This window comes from Gadus macrocephalus, chromosome 4, assembly GCF_031168955.1.
Source record: "Gadus macrocephalus chromosome 4, ASM3116895v1".
In the NCBI taxonomy this organism is placed as follows: Eukaryota; Metazoa; Chordata; class Actinopteri; order Gadiformes; family Gadidae; genus Gadus; species Gadus macrocephalus.
The window spans coordinates 19,473,130-19,498,702 of record NC_082385.1 but is presented as its reverse complement, the minus strand read 5'-3'; the positions used below and the strand labels follow the sequence as shown (position 1 = coordinate 19,498,702).

The 25,573-nt window shown below is 42.2% G+C and overlaps 1 protein-coding gene and 1 long non-coding RNA gene across 10 annotated transcripts in view; one reads left to right on the top strand and one right to left on the bottom strand.

Moving 5' to 3' along the window:
- The first annotated feature begins 4,883 nt into the window (after window positions 1-4,883).
- On the top strand, window positions 4,884-7,110 carry LOC132455125 (uncharacterized). Of its 2 annotated transcripts, XR_009525081.1 has the most exons (5): window positions 4,884-5,655; window positions 6,056-6,121; window positions 6,229-6,343; window positions 6,495-6,563; window positions 6,643-7,110. It is a non-coding gene; the product is annotated as an uncharacterized LOC132455125 (long non-coding RNA). The 2 variants fall into 2 exon arrangements; XR_009525080.1 differs by having other exon boundaries at window positions 4,884-6,121.
- Window positions 7,111-9,269: 2,159 nt separating this feature from the next.
- Window positions 9,270-25,573, bottom strand: part of gpd2 (glycerol-3-phosphate dehydrogenase 2 (mitochondrial)) — a 57,127-nt gene continuing 40,823 nt past the window's right edge. For 5 of the 8 annotated variants that reach the window (XM_060048817.1, XM_060048818.1, XM_060048816.1 and 2 more), the window contains 4 exons: window positions 22,405-22,517; window positions 21,944-22,022; window positions 21,606-21,704; window positions 15,914-20,045 (listed from right to left, as the gene is read on the bottom strand). In XM_060048817.1, coding sequence (XP_059904800.1) covers window positions 19,920-20,045; window positions 21,606-21,704; window positions 21,944-22,022; window positions 22,405-22,517 — 417 coding nt within the window. In that variant the 3' untranslated portion in view covers window positions 15,914-19,919. Of the gene's footprint in view, window positions 10,239-11,958; window positions 15,861-15,913; window positions 20,046-21,605; window positions 21,705-21,943; window positions 22,023-22,404; window positions 22,518-25,573 lie in introns of those variants that run through there. The other 3 variants (XR_009525071.1, XR_009525070.1, XR_009525069.1) reach the window with 3 other exon arrangements.

Here is a 25,573-nt window from a genome sequence, read left to right as displayed (position 1 = left end):
AATAAGTGATGCCATTTTCCTGAATGTGGGGTACTGATACTGGCTAACATGGTTACACCAAAAGTCGGCTACACCCTCAGACTGCAAGTGCTCTTTTAGAGCAGAGCAAGACTGCACATAAACCAGTTCCATCTGAAATATGCTTTCATCAATACAGGATAATACCTCTTTTACTTTTACACAGAAGTCTGCATCAGGCTTGATGGAAAATCGGTCACGAGCAAACTGCAATACCTCAATGGGAATGCTGAAGTCTTGGAATCTCTCAGTGAAGTTCTCTCTCAATTGTGTCATGCAGTCTGTCATGAAAGGCATTATTTCTCCCCGTGGCGATGTTCTCATGAATGCACAGAGTTGTGGGAAGTGCAGCAGTTTTTTCGTGATCAGGTCTGTTTTGAAGATCGATAGCTTGGTCTTGAAGGCACAAAGTCTCTCAACCAGATCAGCGATCGACTTTCCCCACCCCTGCAGTTCGAGATTCAAAGTGTTCATGTGTCCAAAAATGTCACACAGAAAGTAGACCTCTGCCATAAACCGTACATCCAACATGCACTCCAATAGGTTCGCTGCTCGTTTGTGTTTACATGTGCCAAGGAAAGACACAATCTCCTGGCGGAGCTCACAGTAACGGTCCAAAACTTTTCCCTTGCTCAGCCATCTCACGTCGTTATGTACAAGCAAGTCAGTGCGATCGGCGAACGTGTCCGCAAGCAGCTGACGAAACAGGCGATGTTGTAGGCTGGAGGTTGAGCGGATGAAATTCACAATGCTCATGACGGTGTCCATGGTGTTTTTCAAATCACCACTGAGCTTAGCACACAGCACCGATTGATGAATGAGGCAGTGCAAATACTGCATATGCGTGGCTATGGCTGATAGCCGCGCCACCAGCCCCTGCACTCTGCCGATCATAGCCGGAGCGCCATCAGTAACCAATAGGCACACCTTTTGTAAATCCAGTTCATGTTCATTAAAAAATGACACTATCTTTTGAAAAATCACTTCACCTGTAGTGTGTCCCTCCAGCGGAATAAGCCCACGAAGTTCTTCCCGAAATCTCACTCCATCAAAAAACCTCACGTAAATGCAAAGCTGGGCCATGTCGGTACAATCAGTCGATTCGTCCACAGCGATCGATATATATTCCGCTTTTCGAACGTTTTCAAAAAGCTTCCCCGACACATCTTTTGCCAGTAATTCCACTCTGCGGAGAATTGATGTGTCTAAAAGTGGCACTTTTTCAATGGCTGAAATAACGCTTTCAGCAAGCATGCAGTCTTTAACGTGTCCACGTCGGTAAAGGGCCACTTCTGTCTGGTTAGAGTCCAGGCTACACGTAGGGATGCTATCATGGCTCTCTCTTGTTCCGTGCAAAACTGACCAAAAGCCATTTGACTCCGTTCAAACCATGCTTGCAGACCCTGTAATTTCTTTCTCCGTTCCTCCGAGCCCGCGGGATAACTGGCAGCAAACGAGCCGTGATTTGATTGGTAGTGCCTCTTCACGTTGTATTCCTTAATCAAGGAAATGGCTTCGTTGCACACTAAACACACCGGTTTACTACTTGTAGCTGATGGCAAAGTAAATAAATATTTTTCAGTCCATTCGCTTTTGAATTGGCGATTTTCACCATCAACCTTCCTTTTTTTTGGCTTGGAAAGAGACATCTTGGAGCTGATGTTAGCCTAGCTAAAGTGAGTTTCTCCGTGGTCCGCATGCAGAAAATGCAATGTGATCTTGACTGAGCCAATGGCAGGTGCAGACAGAGCGGATGTAATCCTGTTGCCGTAGAATTCTTTATAGAATTCTTTCAGAACAATACATTCTTTTTATTTTTATGAAATATATAATTTATACCTTTATGTATATATATTTTTTTCATTCATTCTATCTATTTTAATAAGTTTGTTCACATAAGTCTAAATACGTATTTATTTGTTTTTACTTCAGTTGCATTGCCTCCAGCGCGATAATATATATATTAGAGCCCTTATCCAATCAGATTACAATCAGGGTGAATGTGTGATGAAACAGGATGGATATAAATACACATACATTGATTTTTAATATTTACATTTACATTTAGGGCATTTAGCAGACGCTTTTATCCAAAGCGTCTTACAATAAGTACATTTGTCATAAGAAGTGCATCAATATATCGCTGTCGGTACAGAAAGGATGTTCATAGAACCAAGTGCAAGTACCACAATCGCTATGCTAATCAATTCCCCGTGTTACAGCCATGATAGCAATTACTGCAGTTGCTACACAGTACTATAATACAATGCAATACAATACAGTACAATACAATACAATACAATACAATACAATACAATACAGTGTACAATGGTGGCCAGAAGGGGGGGGGCTGGCTATGCAGTGTCGAGGTGGACTCTGAACAGGTGAGTCTTGAGTCTTTTTCGGAAGATAGTGAGCGACTCTGCGGTCCTGAGAGCTGCAGGGAGCTCGTTCCACCACTGAGGTCCCAAAACCGAGAAAAGTTGTGACTTTGCTGAACGGCCTTTGCTAGCTCTTAGCGATGGCGGTTCCAGACGTCCAGCTGAGGTAGTTGAGCGGAGGGATCGAGCTGGGCTTTAGCAATGCTTGGAGGTAGGCAGGGGCAGGTCCATCGACTGCCTTGTATGCCAGTACCATCATCTTAAATTTGATGCGAGCTACTACAGGGAGCCAGTGGAGGTCCCGGAAGAGGGGGGTCACATGGGAGAATTTCGGTAGGTTGAACACGAGGCGCGCTGCCGCATTCTGGATGCGCTGCAAAGGTTTAATCGCAGAGGCAGGAAGTCCAGCCAGGAGTGAGTTGCAGTAGTCGAGGCGGGAGATGACCAGTGATTGGACGAGAAGCTGAGCTGCTTCCCTTGTGAGGAAGGGCCGGATTCTGCGGATGTTGTAAAGTGCAAATCTGCAAGATCGGGCGACCGCAGTGATGTTTGCAGTGCAAGATAACTGATTGTCCAATACCACACCGAGGTTTCTGGCAGTTGGAGAGGGAGATACAGTGATGTTCTCGACGGTGACCAGTAAGTCCATGCGTGGGCAATCTTTCCCTGGGATTAGGAGGAGCTCGGTTTTGTTGAGGTTAAGCCTCAGGGTCCAGTTGCACCAGCAGAAAGTAAGGTCCCACTTAGGCTACGTTGAACGTAAATCACCCAAACGTTCGACTTTACACTCTACTAAAAAAATAGCAGTTGCACCAAGCAGATAGTTTCAACGTAACACTAAGTTATAACTTATCTTTTACACCTCCCCTCTAGCTGGTGTAAGTTCCATACTAACGATAAAGAACCGTTAAAAGAAAAAAACGTAAAAAGATTTCAACACTAACGCAGGGTAAAGATGGCTATTCGTTTTGAGCAATGGGAAGAGGAGTTTCAATGCGATTTGCGCCGGGAACGGATTGTCCGTGACCGTATTGATCCATTTCTTTATTATGATGATGTTGAATTATATGCGCGATTTCGGTTTTGCCGGGCGGAATATTATATTTATTTATTTATTATAAAATCCGCCATCAAATAGCTTAACCTCACGCCTATACCGTCCAAGCAAATTTTAGAGAATAAATTACTGAAACTGTTTTGTTTGCCCTCTCATTTGGGTGCTAACGCGTCTTCACTCGGGTAAGGTGGAAACTTGCCGGTATTTCCTGTTTACATTGTTATCTGTCAATGATTGGCTTGAAATTATCTAAACGTCATTAAAAGCGACACTGGTACACTTTATGCACTACTAGTAACGTTACAACTTAAGTTATGGTGGTGCAACCAATATTTAGAACACCTTTAGTTTGACACTAGCTACGTCGAGCGTAGGGTTAAGGCAGACTTTACACCCGAACTTATGATCGGCTTTACGTTCTGCTGGTGCAACCGACTGCAGGTGATGGGCGGTTGTCCAGGTGCTGACGTCCGCCAGACATTCCAATATGCGTGATGCAATCAGGGTTTTATCAGATGAGGGGAAAGGGAGAAATAGCTGAGTGTCGTCAGCATAGCAGTGATAGGAAAAGCCGTGTGATGCAATTACCGAGCCCAGAGACCTGGTTTAGAGGGAGAACAGAAGAGGCCCCAGTACAGAGCCTTGAGGGACACCAATATGCAGGACATTACACTTCAGGGGAACAGTGACCATGCTTAAAATAATGCCTTAAATGGTATTGGTATAAAAATGTATTTAATCAGTCCTTCAAAAGTCTTAAAAATGCGAGTAGAGTCTATCTGCAGCCGGAGCCACTTGCCAAACACGCCCATTGCTCTGCCAGACACGCCCATTGCTCTGCCAAATACGGCCATAGCTCGTGCCCGTGTGTAACGCTACTGAACTAATATGGCCGCCTCTGGTATTCAGTGGAAATTAACTATGGAGGTAAAAACAATTTCACTGGACTGTAAATTAGACCTTTCTTTTTAGGCTTTCTCAAGATCTTGACTACATTACCCATTTACCTTAGCCTACTACATTAGCCTTACTACATTTACCTTACTACATTACCCGTTTACCTTAGCTGTTTGTTTTTTTGCCTCCCGCACTTTGATTCATTCAAATTAAGTTGACATCAGCCGTGGAAATGAATGACACGTATTAATAATATGAACAATGGAGTTAAGAATAAGAATCCTAACAACGGGGACACTTAATACGAACTACTATGTATACTATAGTATGCTGAGCAATTATGTAATAAGGCACATAAACACCATTGGCCATCTGAAAAAATCAGAAGGACTGCCTCTACTGTCTGTAGAGGCAGTCTCTAGGCAGATTTATACCAGAAAATGTGGAATAAACAAACTTTGTAGTAAAATGTTGTATTTTTAAAACTGCTAACAGGAAGGCTTTTTTTAAATCTCTCTTGTTGTTAACTTCTGCTATAGACTAAAGATGGTGCATGGCCGGAGCTCACCAGACTGGACATGGATCATTTCCAGTGTCCGTTATACCACAAGACAGGGGGGTACCCTGAGCTCACTGCTCATTTGCAGACGCGTCAGCGGTCCGTTGTGAAGTATTGTGGTAAGTCCATCTATTTGATAACATTTTTTAATTTACATTTTGAATGGTCCCTGTTCCCCTAAAATGTAGTGTCCTGCATATTAAAAATCAATGTATGTGTATTTATATCCATCCTGTTTCATCACACATTCACCCTGTAAAAGTTCAGGTTATAGACATGATAATTATGTTCTAGGAGAAGGTTGTATCATCCGATATATGAATATTTATTGCTCTCTAACAAACAACTCAAAAAAATATTTGGTATGTTTCTATGAAAACTTCTTTATTTTTATTTCCGTACTTGTTCTTTCAATTTGTTTACCTGATCTTCATTTCTTTTATTACTTTCTTTCTTCTTATACGAAGAAAATTCTATAATTTCTCCTCTAAATACTGATATTAAGGTACCCCATGAAATAGGTGTTCTCATTTCATTGCATTTTCAAAGAATTTGTATATTAAAATTCAAGTGTGCATAGGAAGCCTCAGATAACTTTCTTTTGGCATCACCCCTTCACATTTCATTGTGTGAGTACTTTCTCAGTAATGACAAAGCTGTCTCATGTTAAATATTTTTTCACGTGTCTCTCATTACAGTACGCCTGGTATTTTGCCACAGAGGCTACTTTTGACTTCAGTATTGTAAGTATTAAGTCAAGTCAATTTTAATAATATCAGATCAAATAATAAACAATAAATAACAAACATAGGAAGAAAAGATAACATAGTAGAATTTAGAGTCAAGGTGTCGAGCTCAGCTTAAAATACATGCCAAAGAGAAGAGGTGGGTCTTAAGTATGTAGCAGTTACTGAGAGTACTGCCTCAGGGCCAATGTGTAGGCTGCAGATGGTGAGTTACTTCCCAAACTATAATAAAACATATCCAAATTGAATGAAATCATGCTTACTTAAAAATAGTGAGTATTCAGAGTGTATGCGCTAAGCAGGGTTGTCACAACACTAGCTGTTTTTATTATGAAACACAGAATCCGTAAATATACTATAAGGAAATGAATGCATTTTGACTAACATCTTTCTTTAGCATGACATGTCTTTTCCTGAGACGGTGGTGGTGTGTTGTCCTGGTGGAAAACCTTGGGCTGGAAGGGTATGCTGCGGTGCTACAAACATAATATGTATTTATTTATGTATTATCAAGAGGAATTTGCGATAAGACCTGGTAATAAATGTAATGCTCTGGTGTTTTAATTGCAGGTATGGGAGGAAGTTCGCCCACTTTACTGAGGAAGGAAAATCAACCCTCCGAGACAATGTCCCACCTGTCTTCAGGAAAATGAAACGAAAAAGAACACTTTCAAGCTGCACAGTGGTCAGTGCTAAGTACTTCATGTATCTTTATGGCTCCTGCAGTAGGTTTAGTTTGGTACTGTGTCATTCTAAATCCAACCTGGATCGCTTTTTCAAGTGGTAAACCTTTGCATATTAAACATGATGGCGCAATAATGATGGTTGGTTTACAGATGCCATTGGACTCTGACGAGGACCATGCTTACAATAAGAGGCCTTACAGCTTTCCTTCTAAGGAGATGGTTAGTATAAAGTTAATTGCATACAAAGACAATGTCCACCATCAGAGCTGTACTTATGTGAATTTGTGTATCCATTTAGGGCAATGGAGTTACCATGGACAAAGATGTCTTCAGCTTCAAAGAAGACACATCTCTCATTTAACCAACCATTAAGTCATTTATTGGTACAGGCTTTTATAATTAAAATACTTTTGGTATGGAGCTTTTTATATTCTAAGGTTTATGCCATAGGCGTAGCGGCCATATACATTGGGGGGTACAAGTCCCCCCCGATGTTCAGATATGCCCAAATGTCCCCCCCAATAAATCGCTGGGAATAGGGATATAGCAATTCAATATTTCTATGGGTAGAACACTTAGGTTTTCCCTGAAGTACACTCCGTTCCCTGAACGCATCTCTGCACACAGTGCGCGCCGCACACCCTAAATAACTCAATCCGATTCTATCTACAGCTCTTACAGCCAATGAGAATATGGCTGTTCGGGCTAGCTAGCCAATGGGATAGATCCATGATTTGATTCGTCCCCGCACGTGCGGCTCGGTGACGGTGACTTGTGTCACTCGATTGCATTGGTCATCAACTGTCTTTTTTACATGACCACGGAATCAAAAACATCAACAACAGCAAAATAGTGGCATGTTACGATCGAAAACACAGGTAAGTTATGAAGCTTTTGATAGTGTCTCTCAAATTTCGTGGGTTTTTGTCGCTTCTCTAGCGAGCAGCATCATTAGCTATGTGTTACCTATGTAATAAGACAGCTAGATGACGTTGGCCCCGGCCCCATTCCGTAATTCCAACGCCTCATTATGCCGACGTCTCAATGTTCCGAAATGTTCCCCATTAGATCTAAATGCATGGAGTGTGTTTCAGTAGTCTGCTGGTAAATAGTTTGCTGATATCTGTGATATTATTCCTTCTATGTTTCCTCTGTTGCGTTCAGAGTAGAGCTAGTGAGCCAGCGGGAGAGACAGAAAGTTTGAAATTTTTTGAAAAAAATAAAATAACGGATTAGATACTTATGTGCAACAGTATCGATACTAAAACCGCTGTCTTCATCATCTTCATCTCTTTTTTTTTTCTCGCCTCCTTCAGTTGACACACAACTTTACACAGCAGCGTTGCACTTGCTAATATAGCAATCTAATAATTATTAAGTCAAGTGTCATTCAAAGTTACAAAACATTGCATAATGTATGTATTCATAGATTAATCCATAACTAATCAGAAAACATTTAGGTTATGTCCTTGACATGTCCAATTCTTTAACAGTGCATCATTCATTACGGCTAATGGTTTCACCATGAGATTAGCTCAGTGCGCTCTCTCATGAAACTCATCTATGTACTTATTAAACAAGTGGTTGAAAATATCTGAAAATCGTATGTTTTCTGAGGGATAACAAAAGTTTTGGGGTGACTTCTATTTAGGTCCATGAGATAGATGCACCTGGGTGGGTTTTACTCAACATTGGCAAATGTGATGGTTATGCAATAAAAAATGTAATGGAAGTACTGGCTGGATTTGTGTCCTTGTTGTGGTGGTGCAGGTGTTTGTTTGTGTGTGTTTTGTAAAAAAGACAAAACATCAATGAATTGAATGTGGGAAAAAAGGAACTGACTGGATTGGTTGAAATATTGAGGAGCACAAAATGTTATATTTAATTAAAAAAGTAAAGGAAAACAGAGCTCTGAAGTATTTGTGTGTCAACCTTTTCCCAATTTCAAGTCTTCCACACTCTGCTTGGTCACATCCAGTATTAAAGTGTTTTAAACATCCATCCCTAGAAAGGTCTTCATAATTAGGTGCTAGGTATTGAGATTTTGCTCTCAGAGTGCACCAGATTAATGCATGTTCAAAATCTTTGCCTGGGGGGGCCGGACCCCACCCCCAGGCATTTGTCCCCCCCAATGTTGAAACCATGGCTACACCTCTGGTTTATGCCAATATTTGGAGGTGAGAACATGATGCTACTGCATTTAAAGTCTCTAGTGCAATCTGCTGTCTTCACCTTTAGCCAATATGTTCGAGTTGTGGCTTACGACACACACATTTTTGGATTTATTGGGCGCTTTTCAATACAATAATAAGGGTCCAAGTACTGATTCTCTGTTTCCACTGGTTTACTTTTATTTATTTTCTAGATAGGAATAGTCTGAAATGTCTCAACCATGAGATTTTTACAAAGCTTAGAAAATTAAGAAAAACATGCTTTTAACAGATTTAACAGAGGCTATGTGGCTTTCCTTAAGGAGAAGGAGAGGAGATGCTCTTTGCGTCTGAGTTCATGATCCCGGTTGATCCACAACCACTCACAACATTCCTAAAAGCTGTTGTGTGTTAAGCTGCACATTCAATAAAAGTTATTCAAGTGTTAAAACGGTTTGTAAACCTAAGAAAAAGCTGTGATCCCTTACGAAGGAAACGGTGGATAAGAAGAGAGGCACCAGGATCAGTAGCCTACATGACAAAAGTGGAGGAAAACTTTGAGACCCCTATATGTTTAGTAGAGGTATTTGGGTATGGGGCAGGGACTCAGGTCCATTCATGGGAAGGGATTTAGGGGTCTCAACGAGTCGCGTTTTTAATAAACAGAAAGTGGACATTTAAGATGTCAATGGGTGGATTATTTTTTAACACAAACAGCTCGTATAGACAGACAAGAGTCGTGGCTTTAAACACAGTAACGTGTATTTGTGAAAGGCATGTTTTATTACGTTTTTATTAAGTTTGTTTGCATTCTACGCAAAGTGAATGGAGCGCTGTGCAAAGTGAATGGAGCGCTGTGGCGCTGTTTATTGTTTTCCCCCATGATGGCCACCATAGAACGAGCAATGGGCGTGTTTGGCAGAGCAATGGGCGTGTTTGGCAAGTGGCTCCGGCTGCAGTTAGACCTACTTGGATCTGGCAGCCGAACACATTTGGTACTCAGACCGGCGAATGCGTTGAGCGATGTCAAAAAAAAAGCGTAGACAAGGTTATATATTTTGAAATGGTGTATGTGTTACAATAAACCCATCCTTTTTTATAGTTGACGGGGAGAGGTTATATCCTAGATTAGAATAGTTTTATCTTTGGTTGTTGAACAGAAGGATCATTGGAAGAGTGTTGGCTAACATAATACATAACGATAGCATGAACAATTTGCGCACTAATCGTACATTTATGTATCTGCTGAAGTACGTCACTTGTGTACGGAATTACAGGGAAATGGATTCAGAGATCGAGACGGTATGCTGTTGCTAGTCCCCGCAGGAGAGTTGTCACAGGCAGATGCTGCTGAGTCTGGAAGGTTAGGGACACATGTTAACGTGTAAATGCATGCATGCAATAAATATTATTGTATATGGTATTAAAATGTTTCAATTTTTTTAAATAACAGAGGTTTGCACCATCTTTCTTTCATTTGTTCAATAATACACACTTTGGTTATAAAAATATTTATTTTGGATATTGAAAGAAATGCAAGTGAAACGAAATCCTTCTTCATGGTTTGTTTTTTGCCTTACGGCTATTGTGTAACATCTTCTTGAGGGTTCTCTCGATTTCCTCGTGACACTTGTACCCACACAAGTTCGGATGTGAGTGGTTGCTGAACCGGGGTAGGCAAGCAAGCCGTCTTGGGTCATCAAGCCTCAAGCCTCATAACAATGCTGTTTGCCAACGCTTGTAACTAAGAAAAAATACAAAGCAATCTTTTTACAAACATGTTTACAAGCGGGGAACTGGGTATAACCATGTTATACCAAAGGAATAACATGGCTAAAGCTATAATGGAGGTTCACGTATCGCAACAGTTCTGTTACCTACGAATATGTGCTAACTAGCAGCTCTCGCGCAGGGTACTGCATTATATGGTAAGCCGGACATATCACATGATAGGCTATGCACTCTTAGAAAAATCTGAAGCATTCGAATAGTGGACTAGTGATCTAAATAAATAAGAACCTGGATTCGGGGATTGAGCCTGTATCTGGGTGACGAGGGGGCGAGACAGACGAACAGCAAAACAAAACATGAAAACAAACTTGTTTGGTAGCGAGTACGCTAACAACCCAGCTAGCTAGAACACATACAGGGCTCACAATAAAACGGTTGAGCAAACACATTTTTACAGAGACTATCAACATCAAGAAGCCACAATACAAAGAGGACAAAGTTCACCCAAGGGTACGTACAATTTCAAGAGCAACACGGCCATGGCAAGTTGGCATCCGATTTGCAGTCTTTTTCTTTCAGTTCACGCTATTCTTGAGAAGCTCGGCCAACGTTTACTCGTGTCTGGCCTCTCTGTCGGTCAGTCTCCCTTTTCTCTTCTTCTGTTTCTCCGACATTGGGTTTCTCTGTCTCTTTTTAGTCGGCTGATCCATGATGAATGTAAAAATCCCTTCGCTACTTTATATCGTTTATATCGAGCCGGTTCCGTGTTTGTGGGTCTGTATTGCCATAAAGCAATTCGGTGCATCGTGAGAGCCGAGAATCCCGCGACAGTGGGCAGCGGGTCGCCGGCAGAAACTTGCATATTCCCTTTTTCCGCCAAGATGTGCTAGGGGGAGTCGAAATAGCGACCAATCGACCCATAAATTGTTATAGAAGCATCATAATGACTCTTAACCTGTTATATAAAGGTAAAATAATCCAAAAAAGTAGCATAGTTCCCCTTTAATAGTCATAATAAATTGTCAGTGTTTGTATTTCTATCTGGCAATGAGTCAGTGACACGTATTCAGAAAATGTAATATTTGTATTTAACATATCAGAACGTTTGTAAGAATGCTACTCTCTGAAAGTGCTTTGGTTCAAGGCTCTGAGGGCAGTCATCTAGGCTCCCTTTTCTTTGAGTCTAGTTCACCCACGACCACGGGATTACACCCCACCACCCCACCGCATTATCAGCTAAACAAAGCACTTCATTGTCATCTGAAATTAATAATTAGTATATATAATTATTTATTTTCCCCTCTTTCTAAGGATTTCTAAAGATGATTCATTGTTGTCAGTCCTTCATTGTTTTGGTTGAGTGACATGTCTTTCCTGTCCACACAGGAAACGACTTGTTACCATGCTGGGTGAGGCATTTGTTCAGGGAACCTTTTCACATTTCAGAATACAGAATTACTTCTCTGTTCATGACAGGCAGCGATCACTACTGAACCCCATCCTTCATTTTATCCACTTTCATTAAAAGTGGAAATCCAATGGAGGGTTATTCAAGAAGATGCCATGAATTAAATAGGTTAAAAAAAGGTCTAAAGTTACTCAATAGCTTCCAGTCGAGGCCTGAAGACCTCTTTCTCAACCCGCAACAGGCATGTCTCTTCGTACAAATATATTCAGCTCACAGATTCAGCTGCTGAATAATTAATAAGGAAATAACCGGAGACAACATTCAATCAAATCAATTCACTTTGTATTCCTCATGCGATAGACTCAAGACTCCAGACCACGTGGTTGCCGTGGTGACGACCGAAGCGCAGGCTTATCGGGTATGAAAGGTCTCTGATCCACTCCATAGACCTACAATAACTCTTCTGCATTGATTTACCAGCCTCTCCTCGTCTCCTTCGCCTATGGAAGGCCTGTATCTCCTTCTCATTCTCCATTGCCCCTTACCGCTCTCTTCCGCTCATCAATCCATGTTTCAAACTTTCAGTTTTACTTCAAGCGGATCCGAGCGGATGATTCATGTCACGTTTACGGTTAATTATGTCGCTGTGCTTTGAGGTTGTTCATCAGACAGACAGATGCCTCCTGGATCCAGTAATCGTTATGAAGCCCATTGAATCCCACCGCTCTTAGCCATACCCTTAACTCACGGTGCTAATTAAAGCCAATCAAAGCATCATCATAATTACGAGGCCGTTGGTGACTGGAAAGATGGGAGAGAGCGATGGCATGATATTTCCTTGTGTGTTTTTTAACGTTATTATCTTAATTACTGCGTGCATCTATTGACTAACCCTCCACGGGGGAGCTATCCAGAACCTTGAGGGGGTGGATTTGCTTGTTGACGTTTCTTCACCTCCCAAATAATTAACGCGTCTTTGATGAAACACTGAAATAGTCAAGATAGTGCGCCGGATAAACACCACAGACAGCATGTTTATTCCGTCATCGACACAAGGGCGGTTGGGGGTTCTAATCCCTTTGTGCAGCTCGATGGGTACTGAGCCATCACGCCGCTTAGCAATACATGCACTGGGACCAGGCCTGGCAACGTGCAACTCTCCAACCATTATCCATGGCTTTGTTGGATGATGTGTGCAAATTAGTTTTTTAGGAGTTTCTTCCATTTATCCCTAGGTCTATTTTTAGATGATTATCCCGCACACTTCCTGTTATCGGGACATTTGTCAACGTGATGCGTGTATTCATGTTTGAATCTGCCGATGCGGACAGAATGTAAGTGTTGTTTACCAACATAATATCTTGATCTTAATCAGTTATTCTGTGCACGTCTTCCTTCTATTAACAGCTGATTAACTCTATCAATATTCCATAGTTCACAACCTCCAACTCCACCACCACCTCAACCACCACCTCAACCACCTCCAGCTCCACCACCATCTCCACCACAACCTCCTCCAGCACCACCTCCAGCACCACCAGCCCCACAACCACCTCCACCACCACCACCTCCTCCACCACATCCTCCACCATCACCACCTCCACCACCACCTCTTTCTCCACCTCCTCCCCCAACACCACACCATCCACCTCCACCAGGGCTCAAGACCCTAATCCAACCGAGAATAAGAGAATTAGCTCTCATACGGCAGATTTGTCCCATCATACTCATTTACAATTAATTGCATCCCTCCTCCTTCCGCCCATCCCCCCCCTATTCTCTCCCGTCTCCGCCGGCGACAGGTTCTGTAGCTGAGTGTAATTCAACACCACGCCGTGACCTTTACCCAGGCGACGACGGCTTGTTCACTGAGATCTCTATCCCATTTCCCAACCTATTGTCCAGCATTTCCCAGTCTGGCGTTTGGTGTGAGTGTGTGAGCCCATTCTTAAAATAGTAATGACCTTGCAGCGTTGGATTTATGTATTTTCTGTCTGACGTCTGAGGATGTGTTCCTTATCGTTATATATGATTAAATATATAGTTATATATATTAATACATATCGTGATACATATCATTATATTTATCGTTATATATATATTGTCATTTATATCAATATATATCGTCATAAATATATATCGTTATGTATATCATTATCTATATGTTATATACTGTATATATTGTCTTTTACTGCCCAAGAATACTGTACTCAACCTGTATTTTGGTATTTAAAGGACAATTCCGGTATTTTGACCATTGAGCCCCCTTTCTGATTTGTTTAGGATGAAATAGAGTGGGTGACACCGAAATTTGTCCTTTCTCGGGTATTTGGCTCATTTTGAATCGCTCCTGCCTGCTTCACAATGGTTGTCTGTGTGCATACACAAACCTGTCAACCCAGCAACCCTAAACGTTCGTTTTCAAAAATGTGCAAGTAACCGAGTGGTTAGTGGCATTCGTGAAGTTTAAAAAATATATATCGGCGCAATATATGGTTTCCATCCGTGTTAGTTGCTAATTGGAACTATTTTTTCAGATACCTCACAACCGCATATAAACTTCCGCAAAAGGTCCCACTCCGTGCAGCACCTACTTTCGACTTCCGTCGGCATCTGCCTGAACTTCCCACAGGCACACCACCAATTTCCCGTGATCCTGGGGACCGCTTCAGCCGGAGCTTCAGGTGCCTCCGTAGCCCTAGCCTCCATCTCACGTAGCTCCTCTTGGGTGAATTCTGGTTCAAAACTATATCCGCTGCCGTCAAACTCAAAATCAGGTGCGTCCTCCAGAAGCCACCTTTCATAATCCATTTTCAGTGATTTTCTCTGTGATTTTCCCTAATCCGAGGTGCTCACGGTACAAGACTTCAAACCAACGTAAACAGCCCACCTTTCCGGTTCGGCGGAGTAATATCAACGTGCAGTAATGAGTCTTCCAACTGAAATCAACTGGCGATAAATGTGCAATAAAACACGACAGAAACCATATATTGCACCGATATTTTTTTTTTCAACTTCACGAATGCCACTAACCACTCGGTTACTTGCACATTTTTGAAAACGAACGTTTAGGGTTGCTGGGTAGACAGGTTTGTGTATGCACACAGACAACCATTGTGAAGCAGGCAGGAGCGATTCAAAATGAGCCAAATACCCGAGAAAGAACTAATAGTTCAAATTTCGGTGTCACCCACTCTATTTCATCCTAAACAAACCAGAAAGGGGGCTCAATGTTCAAAATACCGGAATTGTCCTTTAATGCTTCTTTTGCACTTCTGGTGGGATGTCAATTGCATCTCATTTTGCTAAAAACTTTGGATAAAGTTTAATCTCATCTCATCATCATCTCATATATATGGTTATATATATATATATATATCACTATATAAATCGTTATATATATACCTATATATATCATGTCGGCTTGTGGTGTGTGTTGGTGTGTGTCGTGTGTGACAGTGTGTGTCGTGTGTGGTGTGTGACGGTGTGTGGTGTGCATCGTGTGTGGTGTGTGTGTCGTGTGCGTCGGTGTGTGGTTTGCGTCGGAGTGTCGGCTTGTGGTGTGTGTGGTGTGCGTTGGTGTGTGGTGTGCGTCGTTGTGTGACTGTGTGACTGTGACGTGTGTGTCTGTGTGTGACGGTGTTTGGTGTCGGTGGTGGTGTGTGACGTGTGTGTCAGTGTGTGACGGTCTGTGTGACAGTGTGTGTTGTGTGTGGTGTGTGTCAGTGTGTGGTGTGCGCCGGTTTGTGTCGTGTGTTGTGCGTTGGTGTGTGGTGTGCGTCGGTGTGTGACGGTGTGTCTTGTGTCGGTGTGTGTGTTGGCTTATGGTATGTATCGTGTGTTGCTTGTGTCGGTGTGTGCTGTGCGTCAGTGTGTGTTGATGTGTTGTGTGTATCGTATGTGGTGTGCGTCAGTTGGTGACGTGTGTGTTTGCTTGTGGTGTGTGTCGTGTGTGAAGCATGTTGGTGTGTGTCATTATGTGGTGTGTGTCGGCTTGTGGTGTGTGTCAGTGTGTGTGTCGATGTGTGGTGTGTGTCAGTGTGTGGTGTGTTTTGGTGTGTGGTGTGTGTTAGAGTGTCGGTGTGAAGAGAACAGAACAGGAGTGAGGCGGAGGGGAGATTAGGATCGGGTTCTTTTCCTCCCTGTCGCCTCTTCACCTCCACGCTCATAAAAGCTATTCTGGCCTCAGACGGATGGACCGGCCAGGACCCACGGAACAATGAGCAGCTAAAGGAGAAGAGGAAGGAAAAACACAGCACAAAGCTTTGCAGGCAACTAGATACATTTAATAAGATAATTGCATGTTTTATTTTCATTTTCCTGAAGATCGACTCACATTATTCTTGCAGGCGGCGAAAACATTATCTCTTTTAAACTGGATTGGGGGGAGGGGTGGAATTACATCCTTAACAAGACAATCAAGCATTGGGGTTTTGTGTTCGGGTCCCGTACCCACAGCCTATTCTTCAACGCCTCCTGTTGGCAGTTTGATGGGTCGTCAATGTTGCGCTATTGTGCCAAAACACCCGTGTGACCACAGAGCGATACACAGAATTTAGTTCAGCTGCAAAGTTGGTAAGGCCGACTCAATTACGTGTGTATGTGTTTGTATGTGTGTGCTTGTATGTGTGTGTGTGCCTGTATGTGTGTGTGTGTGTGTGTGTATGCCTGTGTGTGCCTGTGTGTGTGTCTGTACGTGGATGTCTATATGTGTATGTGCCTGTGCGTGTGTGTGCGTGTTTCCCCCCCCACACAGAATAGACAGATCCCAGTCCGAACAAATTATAAACCCACTGCTGCCTGTCTAAATCACTTAAGAAGCATTCAGGAGACACCATCAGAACACCATTCTTTTCTGTACATAAAATAACAATTAAAAAACATATTGTCACTGTTAAGGGAGCTTAGCTCAACAGCTTAACATTCATGCCAAACATGCTAGTAAATTCTATTTATTTTTAAACATTAATAAAATCTCAAACGCTTCAGTGGACGAACATACATTTGATTATTTTAAACACGATAAAAGTTTCAGTTCTATAAATAAAAAATAAAAATCTGTTACACATTTTAGCTGTTAATTCCTAAACTTGCACAATAATTGACATGGGGTGTTGCCCCCATGTATTTATGGAGTGTTGAACCTTAATCCAGTGGCATTTCTTTAACATTATTCCATACCATAAGAGCAATGAATGCTTCTTATATTACAAAAATATAACTTAACTTTGTTTCTATTACCATGGCAACGTGTCAAAACGTGGCAAGAACCGAGCCGACTTCTGCACACAAAACAGCACATAAATCCTTTTAGATAATATCCATTATATATATATATATATATATATATATATATTATCTATACATATATTAGTGCTGTCAGTTTAAAGCGTTATTAACGGCTTTAATGCAAACCAATTTTAACGGCGTTAATTTCTTTAGCGCGTGACTAACACTCTTTTGGCTTGGCAAACTTTGTCGTTTTTTCACCTGTTGTCTAGCAACAACTAGTCGCGTTAGAAAAATGACAACACCATAACGGATCTAGCAACACCGGAAACAAAACAACAAGCACGCCGCACAAACTTCGTGGGGCAAGCAATGATACGGAGCGGGTGAAAAAAACTCGGTAATAGTGTGTGCTTGTTTGTGTGTCACTCTGTTCGAGCCTGCACAAGAGTTCAACGTTGTCATTAGCTGTTACGTCTTTCTGACCAATCGCAGTTCAAGGCCCACCTGGGCTGTACCACTTCAGGAGGGGCCGCTGAGTTACTCCCCTCTAGACAAAATCAACTTGGTTGCGACGTTGACAATTTGTTAGTGATGCGGCTGTTGAGTGAGTGAGAGGTTGCGGGCGCACAGCTCAGGCTGCCGGACAGCGCTGCAAGGAACTTTTATAAACGCAATATTGTTATCCCGCAGTAATCAGCCCGACAGCCCCGAAACGTTAACGGCCGGCTGGGAATTCTCCCAACTCTCCCGATTACCACTCCGTCACCGTGTGTGCGTGTGTGGGCCTTTTTCGATAGCCTGGTTATGTGTATAGGCCTATGTACGGTAGGAATATTCATACTGGTTTAAAATAATAAATATTTCCCATCTATGCTGAGCAAGGGTTTTGTTCGAAAGTTCTGTGATTGAAACAAATAAAAGCCTGGGCTATTGAAGTTTTACGGTAGGCCTACCACTGTCATGCACCTACCCGATGTCAAGTGGACCGGGTTGAATTCACTGTGGGTCTTTCTTCTTATATCCATCTTACCAAATATATTTTATTACTGTCCTTCTCAAAACTCTCTGATCTCACTAAAAGTCTAGCAGCACGAAATCAAGGGATATTTAGAATATTAAAAAAATTGCGATTAATCGCGATTAATCGCAAGTTAACTATGACATTAATGCGATTCAATATTTTAATCGCTTGACAGCACTAATATATATATATATTCAATTAGCATCTCTGCATGCTAATTGAATTTCACAGAGTGAGACGGAGTAAAGCAGTGAAAGTCGGGACATTTCATCTGATATTTGACCAAATAAAGGCACATTGCATACATTCATATCGCTACTTTCCAATTTGTATCCTCATTGACTGCATCCAACTTAAAATAACTGAAACGTAAAAGACTACGTTTGAGAGATTAAGATCAAACCGAGCGACACATAGGACTCAATAAAACAGATAATTTACAGTTCATTGGGCTCCTTGTTTTTCATACACTTTCCTGTATCTGCTATTAACCTTTGGTCTCCTTGTTTTTCATACACTTTCCTGTATCTGCTGTTAACCTTTACAGAACCCCCTTCACTCCGACAAAGATTCAGATATAAAATATGTTAAAATATAAATATAGTAATATAAAATATATTACATTATGGTACGAAGAACCCTATGCTAAAGCATCTGTACACATAACAGATTTCTTCAAACCAAATTATTATTATTTTTTTTAGAATCACTCAGATCCCATCACCCCACACGTCTCCCTTTGTGATTCAGTTATCTGTGCGTCAGCGTCACTGATCCCGGTAAATATAAAAAGTACACTCCGAGTGTGTCTCAGAAGTGAGCGAGAGTAAGAGTTTATGCATCTGTTATAAAAGGAGCGTGACGTCGGTTATGACGACAAAAAATCTCGTTTTCCAAACTCTGAAGAGCAAAGATAAAGCGGGAAATCTTGTGTTGTAAACCTTCTCCCAGCAGGACTCGGGCAGTAGTGCAATAGAAAGGCAGGAGTGCGTGTACGGCGTTAGAAGTAGTAGTGGTGTGTCTCAAACATAAAAGAGTCCCCACAATGACAAATCCTAATCCTTACTTTAACTTATCTAACTTTAATGAAAAGGGTTTGCAATTCTGTGATGGATAGTGGATGGTAATTACCAAATGATTTCTGAATGTGTTGAAATTTGCCAAGTATCGCTTTACTAGTGGGAACTGTAGTTTCCAGAAAGGAGTCCATATTGTCACTGCTATTCCAAAAAAGAGTTAACTCCAACAAGACACTTATGGCTACTAACATTAGCCATGAACAGGAGCTGTGGCTAGTTAACAGGCTAGCACTGATGACGAATAGAAACCTTTGCGTTTAGAGGGATGAATGAATCCACCTTCCCTGGTGAGACATAACCCCGGAATCGGCGCATGTATGTGGAAAGCACTTTAGAAACGGTTACAGTCTCTTGCAGTGTTATTGAATGAAAATACCTTCTTACATTTCACTCGAGATTAACATGGTGTAAATCATCAGCAGCAACATATCTAGAAAAGCCGACAACAAATCACGTCAATCCAAATAAAAGTTAAAAGAAAACGACTAACAGACACAAGCGGAACGAAGCGGGAACTGTGCCAGCCAGGTGGATGACAGAGATGGATCAGATCAGAGGCGTCAATCAACGTCGTGAAGCGGCAATCAGTTGCCCTTACCCGGCCCCAGGTACGACTCTCCACCACTAGCGGAGACGGATTTGTTGATCACTGGACATTAGTCTCTCTCACACAGTAACCGCCCCCTCGTGGTTATGAGCCTGGGCTTGATTTGACCAAAGACAAATCACCACGGCTGCGTCCCTTGATTGCAGCATTGTCATTGAAATGGGTCTCATCTCCATACGACCTACCTTCTTCTTGTTGTCGTTGTAGTTTTCTTTCTCGCGTTGACAAAAACGACAAGATTTTTTTTTCTTCTTTTTTTTGGCATTACAGAAATCCTGTTCTGGTTGGGAGGGGTTAGGGCGGGGGAAAGGAAGGTGGGTGTGGTCTAGGGAGTGGGCGTGGTCCGATTAGACTCCGCCCCCGCTGCGGTCTACGGACACGGGCGCCCTCAAGTCCAAACTCTCCTCAGCCGTCTTCAGCAGGATGGCCAGACGGCTGTCAGACACCTGGCCCTTCTTCACCGCACTCATCAACTGGGACACACACACACACACACACACACACACACACACACACACACACACACACACACACACACAAACACAGACAAGAACACACACACACACACACACACACACACACGTACATACAGAATCACAAACACACACACAAACAGGAAAAAACATACACAAACAGACACAGGAACACACACACACACACACACACACACACACACACACACACACACACACACACACAAACAAACACAGACACAGGAACACACACACACAAAAACACATACACAAATGACCCAAGTTAATGAACCATGTCACTCACTGTGGTTCATTAACTACTTTATACTAAATGACATTGCTCTATTAATTCATTAACACCCATCCTAACGTTTATCCTGACGCGTCTGGAGCTTCTGACGAGACTTCTTAGTGTCACTGGAGTCACACACATCCCCTGCTGACACGGATCAAAGGGACTTTGTTAAAGACCACCACGCCCCTCTCAGCGTCACTCGGGGTCCGAGACCCGACACCCGGTCTGTGGTCGCATGGTCCTCACCCAGGAGAGAACGAGAGAGACAGAGAGAGAGAGAGAGAGAGAGAGAGAGAGAGAGAGAGAAAAGGAGAGAGCGACAGAGAGAGAGAGAGACAGAGAGAGAGACAGAGAGACAGAGATGCAGAGAGAGAGAGGGGCAGAGACAGAGGCAGAGAGTGAGAGAGAGAGAGAGAGAGAGACAGACACAGAGAGAGAGAGAGACACACACAGAGAGAGACAGAGACAGAGAGAGAGTGAGAGAGAGAGGGACAGAGACAGAGACAAAGAGAGAGAGAGATACAGAGACAGAGAGAGAGAGAGAGAGAGAGAGAGAGAGAGAGAGAGACAGCAAGTGGGTGGGGGGGTGCGGTGAAGACATCTGCTAATGAAGGCTAACTCACAGTGTGACGGGGGGGGGGAAGGGGTGGATGTCTGTCATCAGAAGCTCTCCTTTAATGATTATATACTCCAGACCTGCCATTGAACACGGAGGTAACAAGAGACAGAAAGAGAGACAGGGAGAGAGAGAGGGAGAGAGATAGAGAGAGATGGTGGATCCCCCTTAGTCCCTCGTTGCGAAAATGAAAACGAATAGGCTTCATTAGGCTGGACCCGCTGGTCGCCGAGAGAGTTGGACATGGAGAGAGGCGTAGGGGGAGAAAGTGAGGTGGGCGGTTTCACATCGTGAGCCTGCAGGGTTTTGAAGTGAGAAAGACGGAGACGAAGGGAGAGCACCACCCATCGAGTGAATGGAACAACGAAGAGGAGCGAGCAATGCGGGTGAACCCATTAGATCTGATCCAGCGTCTGACGTCACCGTGAGGCCTACCATCTCAGCACCAGCAGTGGAGCTAGTCAGGGAATCAAACCCCTAACCCTGGCAGTGTCGATGCCTTGCTCCTCTAGTTGAGCTACGCAGGGATTCAAACCCTTAACCCTGGCAGTGTCGATGCCTTGCTCCTCTAGTTGAACTACAAAGAGATTCTAACCCCTAACCCAGGCTGTTAAAAATGCTCCACCACTGGACTCGTCATGTGACCTACCTGCAGGAACTCGTCGATCTCCACCTGTCCGTTCTTGTTGAGGTCCACCTCGCTGAGGATCTCATGCAGGGAGTTCTCATCGATCTGAATGTTGATGCTCTGCACACACACGCACACACACACAAGTGGCGAGAGGGAGAGTGAGACAGGGAGAGAGAGAGAGACCCCACACAAGAGGAGAGGAGAGAGTGAGTGAGTGAGTGAGTGAGTCAGTGAATAAAAGAGAGTAGGAAAGACAAAAGAAATAGAAACAATAGAAAACAAGATTAAGAGAGGCTAGAAAATGAAGAGGAAAGAAACAAAGAGTGAAGTGCAGAAAGTGAAACCCAGGGTGGTACCTGCAGCACGCTCTGTACGTCCACCGTTGTGATGAATCCTTTGCTCTCCTTGTCAAACTTGTGGAAGCGGTTTTTGTACCTGTCAATCACACACACAGCAATTTAGCCTGGAGGGAGAGTAGGCCAAACAAACCTTTGTATTGTGGTCCAAACATGACACTAGCGCTAAAGTATTGTTGCCAAACAAATAACTACAGACATATATAGACAGATATAAAGACAGACCGACAGATATTAAGACGGGTATATTTATGACCAAAAACACTCAACCCTCGGGGCCCGAAATTATGATTTCATATTTATTTTAGACATGAAATGATGCACTATATAGGGATCCTGGTTTGGACCCTTTGGTTTCCAACAGTACCCCAAAATTGTGACGCCCCAAATAGTGCACAATATAGTGAATGAGTGAGGGATTCCCGACACGCCAATAGAGACAGACGGACAGGAAGTAGTACCTGACTACTTCCTGGTAGTCCAGATTGATCTCAGAGGTCTTCGTGAGTTGTTCTGACCGAGTCCTGTAGCCCATCTCATAGTACAGGAACTTCCTGGCTTCCTCCAACTCATCCTGGAGGGGGGAGGGAGAGAGAGAGAGAGAGAGAGAGAGAGAGAGAGAGAGAGAGAGAGAGAGAGAGAGAGAGAGAGAGAGAGAGAGAGAGTGTAGGCACACAAGATGTTTGTTTTGTTGTTCTTTATGCTTTATTTTTTACTAAAGATTTGTGAAATTTCTTACACATCTTACACTAGCAGTTATTCATCTGTTCTGTAAAGATCCCACGGCATGAAAATTTGACTTTATGAGGTTTTCTAACATTAATATGTGACTACTTTTTTTTTTTTTTTTTACCTTTATTTAACCAGGAAAGTCCCATTGAGATTAAAAACCTATTTTTCGAGGGAGTCCTGGCCAAGAGGCAGCAACAAATAACAAATGTACACTCACAATATTACACTCACAACATATAGACAGAAATTAAAATGATAAAAAACAGTTACAAGTAAATTAAAATTCATAAAAAAATTCTACAAGTCAAAGAAGTGGTCTGAAATGCTCTCATCTTAGATTTAAAAGCGTTCAAATAAATCAATTTGGTTAATTTAAAATCTTTTTTTAGCCAGTTCCATGTGGTGGGAGCAGAGTGGACGAATGCCCTTTTTCCTAATTCAGTGCGGGCAAATGGAACTGACAGAAGCATCTGATTGTTTGAACGCAGACTGTAAGGAGCAACTCTTTTCTGTGTGATTAAATTACAAATATATGATGGCAGTAGCCATCATATATGGCCTTATAAATAAAAGTGCACCAATGTCCCAGCCTCCTGGTGGACAAAGAGGGCCAACCCACTCGAGAATACAATTCACAGTGATGGGTCAGGGCTCTACAGTTAGTAATAAACCTCAGAGAAGCATGGTAAACAGCATCAATCTTACATAGACATTTAGCTGAGGCATTCATATAAATCAAATCTCCCTAATCTAAACTGGATAAAAACGTTGCAGTGACAAGCCGCTTTTTCACCTCAAAAGAGAAACACAATTTGTGCCTGAAGAAGAAGCCCAATTTAAGTTTCAATTTCTTCACAAGATTGTCAATGTGGGGTTTGAAGGAAAGGGAGTCATCAATCAAGACACCAAGATATTTATAGATATGAACCACCTCTATGACATTTCCCTCAAGAGTGGACACTGTGTGGACAGTTTGAGGTACTTTCTTAGAGTTTGAAAACAACATTTGTTTAGTTTTTTCAGTGTTGAGGACTAATTTTAGTTGCAGGAGTGTGTGCTGGACTAAATCAAAAGCTTTCTGCAGAGATTCAACAGCTCTAGCAGGAGTTGATCCAAAACAGTAAATAATTGTGTCATCTGCATAAAAATGCATGTTAGCATCTGACACGTTTTTTTCCCAAATCATTAATGTACATAATGAACAAGAGGGGTCCTAATATTGAACCCTGTGGCACGCCCTTGTGGACACTCACAAATTCAGAACACAGACCATCATATTTAATACACTGAGTCCTGTCACTCAAATAATCTGTGAACCAGGAAACTACATGATTTGACAAACCCAAGCAAAAAAGCCTATGCTTTAAAACAGCATGGTCCACAGTGTCAAAAGCCTTTGACAGATCAATAAAAAGTGAAGCACAGTGCTCACTTTTGTAGCTGCAGTGATGGTACTGTGTTTTGTCCTGAAGCCTGATTGCAGTTTTGAGAGAAGATCATTGGAGGTTAGAAACTCTTTTAACTGATCACACACAAGAGATTCAAGAATTTTTGACAAGGCACACAGATTTGATATTGGCCTGTAGTTGGTTAAAGCTGCTGGATCACCTCCTTTTAATAAGGGGGTAACAAAAGCTGACTTCCAAACAGATGGAATTTCTTTGTTTTCAATTGAGAGATTAAAAAGGATTGTAAGAGGCTGTGCTACAAAAGCAGCTGCTATTTTTAAAAAGTAGGGCTCCATTGAATCAGGTATCCAACGTTTTGAGGGCTTGATGCACTTGCTGCACAGTAAAAGGTAAGAAATTAAAGGGTTCTCCTGAAAACCTTGGAGCTTCTGTGCAGGGAGACACAGGGGCAGCTCCCGTAGAATCAAACAAAGAACCAGATGATACAAAATGATTGTTAAAACAATTTAGAACCTCAGTTCTATCATAGACTGGGACCGAGTCTTTTACTTACAGATATAGATTTAATTACTTTCCAAAATTTCTGTGGATTATTACGGTTCTCAGTTGTGACAGATAAATAATATTCAGATTTAGCCTTTAGGCAAAATCACTTTTTTCTGGCTTTGGCCCATGCCACATTACGTCGATGGATGGTATCTGACAACTCTGGGGAAAACCAGGGATTATCTCGTCCCTTAACCCTGAATTTCCCGATGGGGGCATGTTTATTTACAATTTTCCCAAAGTGTTCCTTAAAGAATGTCCAAGCTAACTCCACGTCCAGCAAAAGACCTATGTGTCCCCAATTTACCAAAGACAAATCATGATGAAAAGCCTGTTCATTAAATATTTTTAAATTCCTCTTGAAAATAATGCGTGGTTTACGTTTGGGGATTTTTGTGTCCGTGCAAGTAGCAACAACACAATGATCACTCAAATCATTGCAGAAAACTCCCAAGGATAAGAATGAGGAACATTTGTGAGAATTAGATCAATCAAAGTGGACTTTTCAGAATTTTTAAGATTTGGCCTTGTAGGTAGGTTTACCAGATGGATAAGATTAATAGAGTCACAGAAAGATTTAAATTCATCCGAAACTGCATTTAGCCAATCCCAATTCAGATCTCCAGCCATTAAAAGCTCATTATAATTTAATTTGGACAAAAGATGCTGCAATGACGATAATGCCTCCTTTGTGGCAGATGGAGGCCTATATAGCACCCGACAACAGTCATAGAGAGGGACTTTGCTATTTCCACCTTCAATGCCAAAAATTCAAATTGCTTAGAGATACTCAGACAGAACAATTGAAGCATCAAATCTTGATTTAACGAAAATGGCTACACCACCGCCTTTCTTGGGCCTATCAGTACGATAAACATTGTATCCGAGTATGCTAATGTCTTCATTTGTAATAGATTTTGTCAGCCAAGTTTCTGAGATGACC